General features: G+C 34.4%; 1 protein-coding gene across 6 annotated transcripts in view; it reads left to right on the plus strand.

Annotated features, from left to right (window-relative positions):
* LOC123705907 (tensin) overlaps positions 1–20,104 on the plus strand; it is a 69,791-nt gene that overhangs the window by 40,767 nt on the left and 8,920 nt on the right. For all 6 annotated transcript variants that reach the window (XM_045654997.1, XM_045654996.1, XM_045654999.1 and 3 more), the window contains 8 exons: positions 2,950–3,006; positions 3,725–3,892; positions 4,276–4,460; positions 5,236–5,385; positions 8,535–8,698; positions 9,005–9,211; positions 10,407–10,586; positions 16,365–16,965. In XM_045654997.1, coding sequence (XP_045510953.1) covers positions 2,950–3,006; positions 3,725–3,892; positions 4,276–4,460; positions 5,236–5,385; positions 8,535–8,698; positions 9,005–9,211; positions 10,407–10,586; positions 16,365–16,965 — 1,712 coding nt within the window. The remainder of the gene's footprint in view (positions 1–2,949; positions 3,007–3,724; positions 3,893–4,275; positions 4,461–5,235; positions 5,386–8,534; positions 8,699–9,004; positions 9,212–10,406; positions 10,587–16,364; positions 16,966–20,104) is intronic.

Genomic DNA, 20,104 nt, shown 5'->3' on the forward strand with positions numbered 1-20,104 from the left:
CTTCTAATAATAGTGTTAAAAGTTTTAAACTTAAATTCAAATACCAGAAAATATTTGAAATTTCACAGTGCATCCTGAAATTGAATTTCTTTTTTTATTTCTGAATAAAATATAAAAGAGAATATGTGATTTAGTTAATATGACTTTAATTTTATTTTATTATCTCATGAAGAAATGTCTGAGACAATTAAGACAAGAGAATGAAGCACTAAGATTACATTTGATAAGATATACCATTCTTGATAGCCTTAGTCGCATGCAAATTACATGTGCCACTTGAATTGTGCAAATATAATGAATATAGTTATCATAATAAATCGTAAATGATTGAAATTGTATAGAGATACGTACGATACAAAAATGTTATGTAAGATATATTGAAAGAGTTAACCAGTTAATATTTTATTGCTTCTATTTTGGCCTAATCTTTAATGGATATTATAAGAACATATTTCACATAGCAGTGTAGCGTTTCAAGGTTTTAAGAGTAGTAAAAGAAACATGCGTCACTAAAAATAAACGAAAGGCGTAATGCATGTGAGATATGAGAAATTGAACACTGAGCCATCCGTACTTTTATCGACAGGACAAATAGAAAAACATAAACAGCTGGGGCGCAATGAAAGGATCTAAGAGACGGAACATTCAGTGACCGCTCACTTTCATAGATTTGACGATCTTTTATTTAGATGAGCCCCACCCCCAAGGTTGTTAACCCTCGTATGTCAGACGAAGTTTAGAAAGGTCAGGGTTATACGGGGGGATATAATTAGCTTTGAGTCTGAATAGTGTCAAAAATGGTCTTTAAAACAATTGTATTTGTTATTTTTTTTATGAGCTCTATAAAAATTTTCATGAAGTAAAGATTCATAATAAAATTGAAGTAGAGATTCATATTAATTGCAAAGAATAATTTTAGTTAATATCAGGCAAAAACACAATTCTGAAAATGTAATACAGAACTTATTCAAAGATAACAGTCAAGTAAAAGTTTGTAGGTATTGAGATACAATACATGCGTGCGGTGTATAAAGTGTCGCAGTGCAGGAGCGCATGCCCCTTACTACGGAAGTCCTGTCCCTCCAATTTCGTACATTTCCTTTCGATAACAGCCCCGATACATTTTATAATGTTGCTTTACAATCATCAATATACATGTATGTTTTAAATTAGGCGAAAATAAATGTAATATTTATATAAAAATTGATGCAATTGAAATAGAGTCAATAACAGTGATAAGAAAATGTAAATATTATTTTTTCACTTCAAGTGTTCATTCTCACTTAAACTCCATTTGACCAAACAATGTAAAAAATGAAGTGTAATTCGGGAAGTGATAAAGTATGCGTCGAATACCGCGATCATGCGAGGAAGGCGACGCTGCGCGCGCGCTGCACCGCCTCGCGTTCGCGCTGTGGCGAGCGGCCTTCCACCTGCAGCGGGAGCCAGACCGGGGGCACCGCAAACATAAGCACGTGTTGACGGTGTGTGGCTTACTACTCTTCAGTTCTTCTCTTTGTTTAGGTCTATTCAAAAGAATTTGTCAATGTCCATATTGAGTCTGATAGAGCCAATGTTATATATGTGGGAGTGTCATGAGGGTTATAACCTATACTTGCGGTTATAAATGTGTTTATGATAACATGACATAGGTATACACTATACAGGTAATATATCGAAATGAATTTATTAGAGCCAATGTACAGTGTATGTGGTAGAGTCATTTCGGTAATAAGTTTAAGTTTCACTTTAAAATGTATTTTTATGATGATAACACGAAAAATGTAATATTATAGTACATACTTTAGATAGTTTCGATTAGAGTATGATTGAAATAGTTAGCACTTAGCACAAATAATTCAGAATGTCTCATTTCACTATTGAAATTTCTTTAAATAAATATAATCATCAGATCTACATGCAATCAAGAGTGCAAATATAATATTATGTTTGAGACGATATGTGCAGTATGCAGCTAGGCGCATTCCACACGAGCTCCGCTGAGATCTGCTCAATGATAAGATTAAACCAATTCCTAGGGATTGCTGTGCACAATACGCGCCGGGTTTGAAACGCAATACGTGCCTCATTTACATACAACACACAGGAAAAACAACATTGAAGGTGCTTACGTAATTATTTACGTGATTTAAGATCCAAGTGCACGATTTTACTGTAACGGATGGAGTTACGTTTATGAAATATAAAAGATGTACGTACTTCATATTATTTTCACGTTTACTTGCAGTAAATCACGACAAAAAGCTAGAGTTCAATAATTTATAAGCTATATTCTGTTTTATGTTACTCCGTTTTAATAAAGTCTTTACACTGTAAAAGCATTCCCTTTATTGTTACCTAATTTAACAAGAAGGCTTTTACGCAAAGGTAAATTTTGGTTGCGTACATAACGATAAGTAACAATGTTCTATTGCAGTAAAAATAATTAGCAGCTAAACCCTTGGTAAAGCTGCAATAATCACTTAGGCCACACCTAGCTATCATTTATCAAACTGACCCTACCAATATACCCGATTATGTTCCCTTCATGGCAATATGCCAAAGTTTTATAAATATAAAGTGAAATTTATTTTCACTAAAAAGCGTTACGTAGCTATTAATTAATCAAAAAAGCTTACTTTCTTCATTAATTAACCAATTTGTTGTGGCAATATAACGTATTTATGTGAAATTGTGAAAATCTTTAAAAAAAGACAATTATTAAATCACGCTTCTATATTATGTGCTTCTATCGAATTTGAAGTTATTAAAATACCGACTTTCAGATGTCGGCGCCAGTGTAGGTACACAAAAAAGTGATGCAGATTAAATTACTTCTAAAAAACTCGACATTTAAAATCTATTGACAAGTGGCCTTGTCTCTAATGATATTAACGGACTAATATGTATTACAATTTCATTGAATATTCTTATCTTATATTGTTTCAGACTAGAGCAGTCAGCGCCCCAGCCACACCTGGAGCACCGACTTTCGCAAGAGAATACGTAAGCACTTTTTACTTTATCTTTTCTATTGTGTAGTTCTAAACTAAGGTTGCCCAATGTTTCGGACAATGCATGTTTGTCAATTTGGGACAAAGGAAACCATTACAGTAGCCATTACTACTAACAACGCCACGAATATCCGTTTTTATACGGAGCTTAGCATATTAAAGAAGCTTATCATAAAATACATGATTATAAACTGTGATCCAGTTTAGGTGATTATATTTGTAGATGTTACTTTTGTAGTAAAGTCAGAAATGATTGGATTAACGGCAGAATGAACTTAGTAGAGGCGTCGCATTGCGTTTACTGAGCGCCCACGCACAGCTTGTGTCACTTTCACGGAGTTTAGCTATGTCGCGCCTACGATGTTGGGTGTTTGATCTACTAAATAAACATTGTACTTGAGTAAAGAAAAGTTTTACATTTAAAGTTCGTATAATATTACCTTAAAGTAGTTAACACTTTTGTTCCGATGAACTCGTAGTTACATAACTAAAACTTCATTCAACGATAAGGTTAAAGTTACGACGCGACACTATAAGTGCAGACCTAAATTTTTTTCGGGAATCATTCTGCGAATAAATGAACTTGTTAATTGATTAACAAGTTTATTTATTGTAGATAATACCGAAATACGATGTAGTATGTGATTTATAAGTATTTTTTAGTTACAACATATTTTCAGAATAGTAAATGACGTATGAACAATTTTCAGGGTGGTCCTCGTTCCATAAGTTACTCAGGCGGCAGTGGGCCGGCGTCGCGGCTCGACCTCTGCTATGTGGCGGAACGAATGCTGGCCTTGCACCTGCCCCACAGGGACGCGCAGGCGGAAGCGCAGGCTGCGCACATGCTGTCCAACAAACACGGCGAACATTTCATGGTAAATATTTTGTTGTCGATAATATATTTGTTTACTGAAGTGATAATTTAGATAGACCTTATTAGTAATATCATAATTCAGATAAAAAATATTTACACGATTACATTTTGGCTAATAAATCGATGCAAGGTTATCTACAGATATTATAAAATTCCAATTATTTATTTTTAGAAATATTAAGCACTTTACCTAGATATAACATGTTTTTATCTAAAAAGAGCAATAATAATTTTATATCTCCACAGTCTTCACCAATGCAAAAACAATAATGGCGTAGACATTTCCTATCATCTTACGGATTCATAATTATTTGGTGATATATCTCTACAACGGGTAACTAATTTAAAAAAATATTATTATTATTTACCATATAAACATTCCAGGTGTTCGAAGTGAGTGGGGACGCAGCAGGCGACGCGCGCACAGCCCGCAGCGTCTTCGGACGGGCCCGTTCGCTCGGCTGGCCGGGTGACTTGGCACCGCCGCTCGAACGGCTCTGTGCGGCCTGCAAACATATTGAGAGCTGGCTCGCTGCACATCCTAAGAATGTCGCTATATTACTCGCTTGGTAATTATTTTTAGTTGATTATTTTATTCGTATTTTGTTTTTTTTAATTGTCATTATATGGCTATGGTCCGTTGATATTATGTGTGTTAAGTGCAGAAGAATAATTAATTTTCTATCCGGGCACAGAATACTTAATAGTAGCTAACGCTAACCCGAGACGTCTAGTACTAGCATGTTCCAGGGTAAATTAAAAATACAAATTAGTAAAATTCATTTTTTACACAACAATATTGTAAATAAAAATAATGCCAGAATATTTGTATCAAGCATATTTCTCAAAGCGGTTTTATGTCTGATAAAAAAGGTTTTTTCATTATGGCAAGAAGTAAATAATATTGCATATGTATATTATTCTCGAAGTTTCACGAACAAATAAGTATATTTTGCTTGTCATATGATGAGTGACTAGTAAATGAATGTGGGTGAAACAATAGATAACTGTTGCGCTTAATGTTTTTAATGTATGCAAAGTTAAGTATATTATTTCACTCTTCGGATAATCTGCATATAAACGATGATTCATTAACCGCACTGGCGTGACGCAATGATAGATCATAATGAATATTTAAATAAACTATTAACTAATTACTGTTTCTTTACCCTTATATTATTTGTGGTATTAAGTGCGTATCTTGCAGAAGTTTTTTTATGATTTTGAAGGCGATTTATTCATTATTTTAACAAAGGTAGTGACAGCATTCACTGTAAAGTGTTCAAAATGTTGGGCTCTCTACTTAAAAGTACTTCAAAATGTTTAACAAGAAATAATGTCCAGGGGTAACCGCGAACGCCTGGGAGTCCTGGTAGCAGCGTACATGCACTACTCAGCTATATGCGGCGCGCCCGAGCACGCGCTCGATCGGTACGCGATGCGGCGCTACCTCGACGACCGCGTGCCCGTGTTCACGCTGCCTTCTAACAAACGGTATGTGATCTTTATTATAATACTAGCTGTGCCCGCGACTTCGTCCGCGTGGAATAGTGACTGCATAGTAGTTACTACTTAACTTAATTATTGAGTAAACACGGACTACCATAAATAAGTAAAAGATCTGTTAGTAAAATTTATTACTAAACTGTGCTAAACAATAAAAAAAATAAATGCCTTAATAATTTTCTACGTAAAATTTCTTTTAAATTATGTCATATTATTTTTAGGCACCAGGGGGGAGGGGAGCAAATTTCTTTTCCTTCCTTCCTTGTATGGATGTTTTTAACAATATATCGTGCAGCAACTGATCAGTTTAATCGATACTCAGTTTTTATCAAATCCAAATCAGATCTTTCCTGAATCCTGTCTCACGCCTCTATAGTAGGTAACTAAACCGTTTAGACCGTGCAATAAAAATTAAATTAAAAAATAAAACAACGCTACGAAGAAAAGTGCATAAATAATAAAAGGAATAAATAATTTCACAAACTTCCCGAAGATTTTTAAAAATAAATACCATTTTAAATATGTATTTATAAAAAAAAAAAACAAAGTCGTCGGGGCTGCCATGCCAACATTATCGTTATATATTTCATTATCAAAATAAATGGTACTTAATTTTAAAGATCGTTGGGAAGTTTGTAAAATTATTTATTCCTATCGGTTTCTTATTTTCATGTAATATTTTCAAGTGAGCGAGACCTACCTCTACTTCCATATTACATTCCTACATCATTTTTATATCGGCCGATATAATCGGCAAGCCGATATATCGGTATCGCCGATTATAAAACAACCGATACCGATATCAAACAATTCAAAAAACCGCGCCCCATGAACGATGCGGGAGGCCGCCCGCGCGTGCGCACTTTGTTTTCTGAAAAAACTCTACCAATAGTAAACTTTTATTATGTACTGATTGTATGTGTATAACTTAAAGTTTAACTGACTTTGCAAAATAATAATACTAAAATAAATGGTTTTCTTGTTTTTTGATTTGGCTTTGTTATTTAATACGATTTACAGTTGAGTCTCTGTTAAATGTTGGTAACTTTTATGCATAATTCACTATTTATTTTTCTACCAAGCCATCGATATCGGTATCGGTATCGGTATCGCCGATATTTTTTTACAAATATCGGTATCGGTATCGTATCGGCAAAATCATGTATCGTTACATCACTAATTTTGATATCTATAAGTTTGTTGCTCCTTGACATCTTTTAAGTTGGGCCGTAACCGTGCACAAATTGTAATGGACCACAGTGGCAAAAGAAGTGGTATATTTAGGAAAAAATATTGCCAAGGGCCAGGCCTATGTAGCTTTGAGTAGAGTTCAAAATTTCCAGGGTGTGGCTATCCTCTCGCTCCCATATCCCCTCTTCTTTCACAGACTTTCAACCCTTCCCTTTCCACCCCTAGTAAATGGGAGAACCGATTTTGATGTAAACCATATCTAATTGTACCTATATGTACACGTCATATCCTGTCGTTTGATGCTCCATTTGGTTTATATTATCCCCACTGTCACCCCTAAAAAGCCCTAAATGAAATAAACGGATGAATCGATTTCGATAAAATATGACTAATTATTGTAATTCACACGTTGGCCTTTCATATTTTGATATGCCGCTTGAGTATATTATTTGACCACATTCGATTTTTGTTCATTCCCACTTTTACCGCTGTAATCTAATAAATGGATAAACCGAATTGGATAAAAATATAACTAAGTGTACTTCACCCGTTATGCACTTTCATTTGATATGTCACTTGGGTATATTTGACAACATTCGTTTTTTTTCATTTCCACTTTTACCCATATATAATAATATATAATAAATTTATGAACCGATTTTGATTAAATATGTCTAATTATACTTTACACGTCATGCCCTTTCATTTGATATGTCACTTGAGTATACTTGACAAAATTCATTTTTTTATTACCACTTTTATACCTATAATATCAAATAAATGGATGAACCGATTTTGATAAAATTTGACAAAATGTTACTGATAGGTCGTTCACTTTCATTTAATATATCACTTAGGTATGTATATTTGACAATTTTCGTTTTTTTTTCATTCCAACTTTTACCCCTATATACCTAGGTATAATAAATAGATGAACCGATTTTGATACACTTTATCTAAGAACCAGCGTCGGAAAATATGCTGCCTAACAAAAAAACCGCATCTAATTCGGATTACATGTTAGCGAGCTACCGTGGCACAAACAGACACACACACACACAGACACACATAGCGGTCAAACACTTATCACCCATCTTTTTGCGTCGGGTTTTAAAAATATAATACGACATAATTTAAAGGACATTTTATGTATAAAATTTACCTAGAAGTAAGCATATTTCTTATTTGACCCCCCACCCCCACCCTTGGGGACTTTCGATATGATCACTTGGACATTTATAGGAATAATAATTGAAACAGATAACTTACGTTTAATCGTACAGTGTACAATAGAATGCCTTAGCAAATGTTCGCCGTGAATACTTAAATGGTCATAACTTTTTTATTTACGAACCGATTGACATGAAATAAACTTGTAAATGTTAAATGAAGATTACCACAATATATTAGTGAAAACCGCATTTAAATCGGATAAGCCGTTTCTGAGATTAGCGTGTTCAAACATACAGACAAACAGACAAACAGACAAACCGACAAACAGACAAACAGACAAACAGACAAAAAAATTTTTAACTACAGTTTTGGGTTTGGGATCGATTTAATAATAACACCTACTCATTTTTTTTTACATATTTTGATTGTACAGACACGACTTTTCTAGAATTTTATTATATGTATTGATGATGTGGAATAGATAAATAAGCCGGTTGGATTGTGATTTTTATGCAAATGAAATTTTAGCCAAATTGGCTCTATATTTATTTCGTAAAATGACAACATAGAAAATATATTTTTACACTTTTATAGTTTAGAACAAAAATAAGTTCATATCCACGTTAAGATATCCTAGGGTGAATCACGAATCTCAACCCATATAAATCATGAACCTGAACGACAGTAGTATGTAAAATGTAGAGTCTACAATATCAATCAGCAGGTGTCGGAAAACCGTTTTTCATTCATAGATATGTTTTATTTCATTGTAGATATATCGACACATTCGCGGGCTTATTGGCTGGTCAGATTCGGGTGAATTCAGCGCCTCTCCACTTGACACACGTCAGCGTTGCGGGCTCACTCGCAGCACCCTCCACTCCTACCATCGCCTTCCTAAAGATCTACGAAAACTACACCTGCGTTTATACTTCAGGTAAGAGATCTTCATATATTACTACTATACTACAATGTTATTTCTTCACTAAAACGGATCACATTAAAATATATACCTAGAGCACAATAAATAATCTGTTGGGACTTCTTCTTTCACTTGAAAGCACGCTGTTTCACTTATATGTTCTAGTCTATCGCATTGTACAATTCATTTAGAGATTACCAATTAATTGTCATAATTAATGATTACCTATTATTACATTTATAAATATTATGTCACTGATCATATCACCTTACACCAAAATTTCAGTCCACAGTGAGAAAGCCTTTTGTAAATATTCCCTAGGTCTGTACATGGTAAACGGCGGCGGGTGGACGGTAGGCGTGGGGCGCCTGGCCCTGCGCGGCGACGTGCTGGTCCGCGCGTACCGCCGGCCCGCGCACGCGCACGCCGCGCCCCGGCACCTCGTGTTCGCGTGTCAGTTCCACACCTGCGCCGTCGCCGACCACACGCTCTCCTTCACTAAGCTACAGCTAGACCACGCTCTGCATGGTAACTAATAACTATAATACATAAGAGCGCGTTCTGAGCGTTCTGGGTAAAATTGCTTCTACGTAACAAAATAATTGCTACTCATAGAGCAATTTTGTCCAGATTGTTTTTGAAATCGCTCTTATTTGTAAAAGCATAAGACACAATTTACAAGCACATGTTGCACAGAATATCTTTACAAATTTATACTAACACAATCTAACAAAGCTTATTTCTATTCAGATAATTGTTATAATAGAAACATTGTACAAACTGTCACCTTGTAATTTATACACGCTTGCGAAGTTCTGTACACTTATTTAATATTTTCTACGTGTAGTAAGTACCTATAATAGGTACTTACCAATGATTAATAAAAATTGTAATTAGACTGATGCTGAACTTAACCCTATCTATACATATAATAAATCTGTAGAAGGGTCAATTCTGTACATTGAAAATATTGAAAAAATAAATACCAGGGGGTGTTACTGGATCGATACCAAACCCAAATATGTGATTTAAAAAATTTTTGTCTGTCTGTCTGTCTGTCTGTCTGTCTGTATGTGAAGGCATCACGTGAAAACTAGCGGTTCGATTTCGATAAAACTTGGTATAATTATACCTTATTATCCTGGGCGTAAAATAGGATACTTTTTATCCTGGAAAAATACGTAGAAAAAAATTAATCTTAATTTTTCAGTTTTATCCATAGACGTTGTTCCGTAGAACCGCGAACACACGTTGCGTAGGCCTAACCGTATTTGGGAATTGGGTCCAATAGATATTTATAAGATGTTATTGTCAGAGGTCTCAAAATGGAGAAATAAACCATCCACGCGAAGACCGACATCCGCGCGGACGGAGTCGCGGGCGTAAGCTAGTTTATAATATATCTAATGCATTTAAATAAATTAAAAAAGCATTTTAGGAAAATATGAAATGCTGGCAGTGTCATGCTTGTTAACTATTCAATATTAATATTTTCATGAATAACTGACCTTCAAAGTAAGGAAAGTTACTTAGTCACAGGCGGCCCGGCCACAACTCCAAAATTAAATAAATACCACTCAAATGTCTAATACAACCTGTAAAATAATCTTACGAAAGACGATCGATATCAATTTTTCGAAACTACATATTGAAATAATTTCAAAATCAGTTACATCAGAATGTCCATTAGATTTTCTATGACATATTATATTCCTTGTCCTAGACCCATCGTTCCCCAGCGACGGTGCGGTGGAGCTAGTGTTCGCGCGCGGGGAGGGCGCGGGGGGCGCGGCACCGGCCCCGACCCCCGCCGCGCCTCTCCGCGCCGCGCCTGATGCACTCGCAAGAGCGGATTCGTTGGAACATTTGCGGCCCTTGTCTGCGATCACTGATGATGAACCAGGTAGGATTAGTTATACGTGTGAAATATTAGATGAAATAGAGAAAAAGCTGATTGTGAGGTAGCATTTGAACTCTATCACTTTACACACGACACACCTCAGCAATCGAATTTCATCTAGGTATTCATTTTTAGCGTCTATATTATGGTCATTCCACGCTTTGTAAAATTCTTTTGAATAGGTGATATCTGATATGAATTCTTAAAAATGGTTATTTATTGTTTATTTAAACATATTTTGGATGCTCTCGCGTGTAAAAGAGTCTTTGATGATTGATATACATAGTAAATATTACCGTCCCTTTTATATTCTATGAAAGAATGATGGATAATAGATTAAATGACTTCGTTGAATTAATTTAGTAATTACGTTAAACGACCATAAAAATTAAAAATTTCTGGTACATTATTTCCTAGTAAGTCCTCAAATTCTTGACAAACAAACTATTTGATAAAGCTATACTTAACTTGATTAGATCAAAGTTAGAATGCTTTCATCCCTTCGATTGCAGCTTAATATCTATGCAGAGGTAGACTTCTTCTATATCTTAGGCTAGAATATAAGCTACTTAAAAAGAAGATGAGACAAAGGGGTAAAGCCGCGGCCTGGAAGTTAGTATTTTTATAGATTGTTATAGTTTTCATTGAATAAACGGATAGTTCTTTCTATTAATATTTTTTTCTTATGTATATTTTTTTGAGAAGAAAGAGTATCAATTTTTTTTACGTACAATGTACCAAACGTACACTTTAAAATTCAAATTCAATAAAATATAAATATAAATTTCAAACTTTCTATAGAGCACGTAAGTTTATTATGTAACATTAAAATATAACATTTATCTTCTTTGTATTATTTAAAAGAACATAAGAAATCATTAATGCAAAAATATATATGATCTATAAAAACAAATTTAGGACAGATCCAGCCCGACATTTATTCGTAATTTTCTAAGATTAATGTTATCCGGTACATAAATGTTACACATTTATCTATACTAATATTATAAAGCTGAAGAGTTTGTTTTTTTGAACGCGCTAATCTCGGGAACTACTGGTCCGATTTGAAAAATTCTTTCAGTGTTAGATAGTCCAATTATCGAGGAAGGTTATAGGCTATATATCATCTCGCTACGACCAACAGGGGTGGAGCCACGGCGGTGAAACCGCGCGGAGCAGCTAGTCTAAGATATATTTACAAAAGCAATAATTTCTAATGCGAAATGTTTATATTTAAATAAATTCCTATTTTTTAATTATCATTCTACGACTTTGTATCTGACCTTTTATATGTTTTATAATGGTTGCTTTTTATTTTTTAACAAGTTCTTTTCTATTGTGACGATATAAATCAACTACCTTTTTGTTCCTTCAACTTAATGAGATGCTTAATGGTTTTATCAGCTATCTGTATTATGTATCTACCATATAAAACATGTTTATTATAAAACAACTTATTATATTAAAAAATTGGATTGTTTATGATTTGTTATACATAATTTATGCTCTATATTCGAGTAGGTACGCTCTATGTATACGTAGGCACAGTATGTATTTGACTATTGACATACGTTTTGTAAACATAAATATTTTAAATATGATTTAAATATTAAATTATACAAATGTAAACGATTTAGGAAAGAATTTCTTTGTTGGTTCATGGAATTTATCATGCATATTATTCGGGCGCGTCTGTACCTAAGTTTATTTACACTGTCAATTTTACGTTTCGCCTTCACCTAATTAACTAAACGATAAAATATCGCATAACTTTAGTTTTAAATAACATTGATCTACATACAGAACGCTTATTAATGATAAAAGGATGGTTTTTCTATTTATTTCAAAGAGAACATCAGTATAAAAGACAATTTCGTTTTGAAAACAATTATAACATACTAATAAAAAATACTTGGGTGTTAGGTAACTTTAACAGAATTTTGAAACGTTAATTTACACGTTAATTATAATTTGGCGAATGTTCGACGGCCACGGTGTTCCATTGAAAACGTGTCATTATGTGAGTTGACAAAACGGTTATCGTATAGGTGGCGGTCGGGTGTCGATGCAGGTGCTAAGCTATTTTGGACTCGACCGCCCGGCCGCGCGCCGCCCGCCCAGTCGTACACAACATTTCGGACCGGTTGCCCACTTCATTAAAATCCGCGCCTTGTCTTATCACGAAAACATAAAAAAAGTTCGCTAAACAATTTTTGGATTGAATAACTAATAGGTGAGTCTCTATTTAATTCCTATTAACTACAAACAATGCGGGCTCTAGCATTGTTATTCATAAAAGTCGAATGCGTGTGTCAAATATGTACTCACGTTATCGTAACTATTAATTATGGACAAAGTTCTATGTCAATGTTCAATTAGATCACGGGTCGTTGTAAACTAACACCGTGGTTGATAATTGAGCAGCGTGAAGAATTAGTGATTGATGTCTTCTCGCCGGTCATCACGAGCCCTCAAACTGTCCCATTTGTAACGCTCCAAACCAATTCGATTCAAATCAAGAAAGATCATTGACCATTACGCTGTGTCTCACACGATTAAAAGTAATTGTTCATAAGTGTACTCAAGTGTTAATCTATACATACAGTAGGTATTCAATTAATCATGTTTGTTAAATAAATATAAACACCAGTTACAATACTAAGTTCAATACATTTAAGCTGCGTTGAAAATATTTTAATTAGGTACTAAAATCATGTTTCCAATAGTCAACAGTTATTTATAATCGTATTTTCCTTCACATCATGGCCAACTAAACATCTAAATCTTAATGATCACATAAAACCAACCACTCATGCTCTTCGACAGAGCTGTACTTGTTTTGAATTATACATTACGGACGTAAACATCGCATCACTTAGTTTGAACTCACACAACCGGCAATAAATTAATCTTATCCACAATGTTAGCGTGGGTTTTAAATATTTTATTATTCCACAAACATAAAACTATGAAACATTCTTACTGGGCATGTGCATAGAATGATAAAACAAAAATAATTTGCATAGTAAACCCAAATTATCCGCTATTACACGAACGCGCGTTCGCTTTCTTTTTTAGTCGCTGTTATAGATAAAATATGTTCTCGTAATATGAAATAACGGACGCTGTATATATTTTTATCATAAATAAATGCTTCAGAAACGAGTTTATCAAGATATTATCCAACTCATTAAATCTTTCAATCAGTCAATACTGCATGTGCACCGACCGCGCACGTGTGCCTACACTCGTATATGTTAGTGCTAAGTGTCAACTCGCGTATTTAAGTGCCACTTTCGCTTTCAATATGTGTTTTCGGTCAATGGGAATGTGTTTCTGTTATCAAAATATGTAAGATATCATAAGACTCATGAAATTTCTGTGAGTAATACTTTAGTTATTTATTGTGTTTAATGTTACGATGGATATGATTTGGAACTTAAAATAGAACTATACTGCACCTAAACCGACAACCGTACCATAAATATTAATACTCTTTTGATTGATCGATTATCTAACAAAATCAAGCTCCTCGGTATACATAACGGCATGTGATGTTTTTGCCATAACTTAGGTACTTAACGTCAATTAACATAAAATATTACACATTTGATTACGACATATCTTTCAAATTCAATCGATATAAACCTGAGCAAATGTTTAAAGTTTCTCATAAGCCATAAACTCCATCATATTTTAAATGACTAAAAAAGGTAAAAGCCTCAAACAGGTTGCAATTTCAAGCTAAGTTCGGCAACGTATAAGATAACCTGGTGGATAAGGTTGAATAATAATATGGTGCTTAGAGGTTCGTAGAAACAGGAGGTAGAGGCGCGATGACATCATTGGGAGCCGTCACGAGCAAGCGTTCACCTTCACACCGGCCCAGTTCTTGTATTTATCAATTTTACAAATACATTTCGTGATTTGTAGTACCTTTATCTCTTTGATAGCATTGTATTATAGATATCTTAAAAGGAGTAAATATAAATATTTGGACGCTACATTTAATTTACAAAAATCAAATTCAAACTCTAGCAAATAAAACAAGAACATTTTCTAAAAATGTACACATCCGCTGTTTTATTGGAGCAAACATCAATAATAATCAATATTAAAAAAACCAGACTCTTAACAGCTTATTAAAAGAACTCGTTCGAAGAATATTTATTATGCAAACCTTCACTTTTTGCGAGTTTTTTATGTACATGTTACAAGATTTTTGTCAAATTAAGAATAAAATTAGTTTGTTTTGCAATGTGACGTAATTGGAGCGTACATTTTGGCGTCAGGCACATCGGCAGCATCCTCTTCCTGCGGCTATCCGCTTTCGTAACAGTAGCCCTCTCAACTCAGTTCGATTTATTTTCGTTGACATCACAGAAATAACTACGTATTCCATAATACGGTCATCATGTTGACGTTGATTTCTTTACGCTAATTGCGCTATTGACGTGTTCACGTTTTGTTTCATTTCTCAGCATTTTGTGAGCTACAATGAAGTAAAATATTATATTTTTCTCTCTTTCACTAGTTCTATTCATAAAAATAAGGGAAGCCTATTTCATTCATATATTTTTTTCTCTTCTTATATTTTTGCTCTACATATTTGCTCTCTAGATACACTCTTCTCAGAACTCATTTTAAGTTCCGGTCGTCCTCTGCATACCTTTTTAAAAGAGAAAGTATTAAGATTTTTAAATTCACTAGTTATAGATACCTTAATGTTGATAATATTTTCAAATGAAGTCATAAATCTTAAACAGTTTTCCAAATTAAATTAAACGTAAATATAATAATCTCAAACAAATGCAGATTAGCTAAGAATGGTTGTAAAAATAAATAGTACGCTGTTGCGTTATGGAATACCATATAAGTACGAAGTTTCAAAAATCTTCCTTGTTAGGCGACATCATATCACCTTGAACCGAGAGTTGCCACATTGCCTTGATAATCATCTAAGTTCCAAATCTGCTCGTTAATGCAGTAAGAAGGCTAAACTAAAATTGATTATTGACAAACATCATTATGACTCGAGGGAATATTAATTCATTGTGAATGTTATTTAATATTTTTAATTTCTAATATACACTGTTGTAATCTATACTAATATTATAAAGCAGAAGAGTTCGTTTGTTTGAACGCGCTAATCTCAAGAACTACTGGTCCGATTTGAAAGATTCTTTCGGTGTTTGATAGCCCATTTATCGAGGAAGGCTATTAGGCTATCATTACACCAACAGAAGTGGTGCCACGCGGGTGAAACCGCGGAGCGCAGCTAGTGAGTTATATTATGAATCTAAGAATCATTCATCACACCATCTATTTCAAGCAAGTCCGTATTCTATATTCGCTGAATAAGGAGACTTCTTTCTAGCATTCCGCGAGACAACGGTGACGAGAGGGATACATGTAACGGGAAGCAAACTTAGTCCATTTATGGTTACGGTCCGGGTCTCGTTGCGTGCGTAAATGTGCCACGGCTCGATGCCACCAATATACAGTTAATGAGTGTCTGTCTCATTTATCTTAGTATCTATGTAGTCGTTAGTAATCAAGTTTTATTGTAGTACACGTCAAACAAGTCACAAGTCAAACACAAGTTATTCCTCATAGAGTCACAGAGACACAATGTCGTTGTGATTGAATTAGTGTTTAATCATACTCAGTAGGTACATAACGCACTACCGCCGCGCCGTCGACACGTAAATCCATCTGCATGATAACGTTATGCTATCAGTTGTTTGATTACTTTATGTTCACGTAATAACATTTCAACAGGCGACAATAACGGCAGCGCTGAAGGCTCTGGAGGTGAAGCGGGGGACGGCACAGAAGCGGCTCACACATTCGGCCCTCTCGACGGATCTATCTACGCGACCGTAGTGCGCGCGGGCGGCGGCCCTTCCTCGCCGCTCAGCGCCTCTATGGACTCCGGCATCTCGTCGGCGGGCCGGCGGGCCGCCCCCAGTCCGCCCGATGAGCTGGACGCGCTTCTGGGGGACATGTTGCGCACCGTGAGCGCGCTACCTGACCCGCCGCCGGCCACGCCGCAGTCGACGGTCGACCGTGCACCCGACATACCGTACCACGCGCGCACCGACTCCGCGCCCTTCACTTACGGAGCACCCGGTCTCCGCCCCGGCATGCTTCGCGCGTCCAACCGCCTCGCCAGCCCTGAGCTCGTGCGGCGAGCCTTGGGCAGCGATCGGGGATACCAACCCATAGAAGATGATGATGATGAACGGACTATTACCCCCGACCCTTCACCTCGAACTCCTCTGTCACCACGGACGCTTCGAAAATTGACTTATGAGGATGTCACCACGACGACCACTACCCCATCAGTTCCTCAACCTGCTTCGCCATTGACAAATGGAAGGTTAGTAATAAATATATATATTGTAATTAAAAAGAAATTTATTCAATTATTTCATACATAGACATTGCGGCCTCATATTATCTTATCTTTTGTTTTCTTAGTTCATTGATCATTCAATGTATTAGCCTAAATATTTAATCTTTGAATTGATCTGTTTGAATAAATACGACGATGGAAAGTACAATTTCCATTATACGTACATAGGGTTGCATACTGAATGTTGTTTATGGCCTTTAATTATGTAAATAGTTAATTATAGAGATATACCTCATTAAGATCCTAATATGACATACTTAATTAATAAATAATGTTTTACTTAGTAATTACTTAACACTCAAATTATTATGATCGTGAAAAATTTACATTGCCATAGTAGAAATAACTAAATAATGACATCATATCGTCCACTATATATTATAATAACCTTTGTTTCGTTGAGCTGAATAGTAAATTAGTGGTGTATAATAATTAAAAGAACGCGCATTTGTTCTGCCATATAAACATGTGTTCCTGTTGTAGGCGTGGAGGTCGCGCGCCTGCGCCCACTGCCCATGTGCTGTGTTTACATTTAAGACCCCACTATTTACAATATATTTATAGCAAAACTTTAACCTTCATAATATCGACAACGCGAGCAAAATACAAGATTTATAAACTCTACATTTTGGCATTAATTGTTCATGTAGAAATAATTACATTTATATCGAGGCTGGACAATTGGACATAGATTTCTCGTGGGAACATTGTTTCACACTGGAACATCAGTTATTTACAATTAATGAACACCGCACTAACACTGTGAGCGATTGGTTCATTTATTTAGTCGCGTTACGGTCGACCCACTTTGTTGTCAATGAAGAAGGGTAATAAAATATCCCATGAGCAATCTCGGCTATTACACCACAAGCCCAAGTGCTATATATCTTTATGTCTTATTAATTGTATTTGTAGCCACTCAATTTGAGTTAGGTACGATGAGAATGAACATACTTCGTTATACATATTTAACTATTAAAATTAAAAAGGAATATAGTAGGTAGGTACTGTTTTTCCTTTTTTGCGAACTATTAGTTGATTTCCTCGATAATTTACTGTGTGGGAAGCACTTGTCTTGTGGGTGTTGATTGAATAACAAGCGTTTATATACCAATGAAACTATTTTGTCGCTCTTGAAATGAATACATATAAACTGATATACATACAGAAACTTAAGCTCTGAATAGGATAAAATATCGTAATATTAAAGTAAAAGCGAAAAAAGCTCACGATCGCGAAAAAAATCTGAAAAACACGATTTATCACTAAAATTGTCACCCGTTACACATAGTTTTTTTGACTGCGTAGACTGTAGACTTATAGAGGACTAAAGTAAAACATAGGGATGCATTTTGATAATTTAATCGGCATTAGACAAACATATATAAATTTGAATAAAAATACAAAATTATGTAAAATTCGTATCACAAATAGATATGAGTAATTTACCATTGCAATAATTTATCTTAATCTTGTGTTACTTATAATGCGAGTCTGTTCTCTAATTAGTGGTGATGCAAGTAACTTGAAATGTCATTGGCACCGGCTTATCACAAGATATCATTTGAAATAATAACATAAAATTCATTATATAAGTATTAACGAAGGATTCAACTTATAATGTCATTAAATATATTATGATTACAAAAAGTGGAGGAATAATTGCAACATTTTAATAGCAGTCATCAAGTCACAATAGGAGTTAGTTACATAATATCCAAAAAATATATTATAGCGTTTATAAAATTTGTTGCTGTTATGGAAAACAATTCCGATCGGTCAATTGTCATCTGGCTGGCGTTAAAAGTGTCGAGTCGATAATGATACAATATTCTTTATCACAACAATACTAATACGATATACATATTTAAAAAAAATACATTAATATTATTTTCTTTCAATTCAAGTTTCAGCCAGCTAAAATCCATAGATTTGTTAACCATAGATTTGTCATACCTAATGATTATAATTATAACTATTGATTGTAATATTGATTTATCAAACAAAATAACGGTCTACTCAGCAATACAATATTATCACTTGTTATTATTTTATCAGTTTCATTATCTTATCAGATATCTATTATGAAACAATTCTATGTTATATTGTTATTTATCCATATTGTTCGTGATCTATCATTGCTTTAAAGAGTCTTTAAACATAAAATATTAACTAATCACATCCATGTAGTAGTGATATTACGAAATGAGAAAAACGTATATAAACAAATATTTAAGATGGATTTACAAATGAGCTTATGATAAAGAACTGATAATAATATGATGCTCTTACATAAACAAAAAAACATAAACAAATCGAACGTCCCTAATTTTCATCAAATCCCCAACATAATAATGTATTATCAAAAACATTTGCCAGCTTTCATTCAAACGGAAATACTACATAATTATATTAGGAGTGGGTTAGATTTATTAGGTCAGTCGTTCTGCTACATTACCTGTACATGTAGTGCGTATAGGTTATAGTACAGGTATTTGTATTTGATACACTTACTAAGCGATATTCGCTGCATAAGAGCTTTTATAGATAACGCCATATAACTGACGTTGATGTCGTTATTCTTGGTACTTATTTTGATTACGTTTTACTTGTTATGGACCTGCCACAATATTTACCTTACCACCCACATTACCTATTGTGTCAACTTACCTACATTTATAAAACGACTATGAATCTATATCGCGTACATGACTATATTTCCGCTTCATTTTTTTACTTAAAATAACTTTTTTTTTTCAAAATAATGAATATGGATATTGCAATTATCTGAAATAAATCAAATAAATAAATATTTTTATAATTAATTGAAATATTTGCATATTACCCAAAAAAAAATTAGTGTAGGTACCTAAGATTTACAATCACTAAATTATATACTTATTGTCTGAATTCTGACCTCAACCTTCACTTTTCAGATATATTTATTATGTGATTCCAATTTAACTTCCGTAATATTTGTATCATTCTTGCCACGTTTTATTATAGTTTATATTTTACACAATAAAAGCTATTGCCTACAACTATGACGGTCATAACTTGTTTTCACTAACAATCTGGACTCTGTTTGATGGCGTGTGATTGC

The sequence above is a fragment of the Colias croceus genome, chromosome 3 (genome assembly GCF_905220415.1).
Source record: "Colias croceus chromosome 3, ilColCroc2.1".
Classification (NCBI taxonomy): domain Eukaryota; kingdom Metazoa; phylum Arthropoda; class Insecta; order Lepidoptera; family Pieridae; genus Colias; species Colias croceus.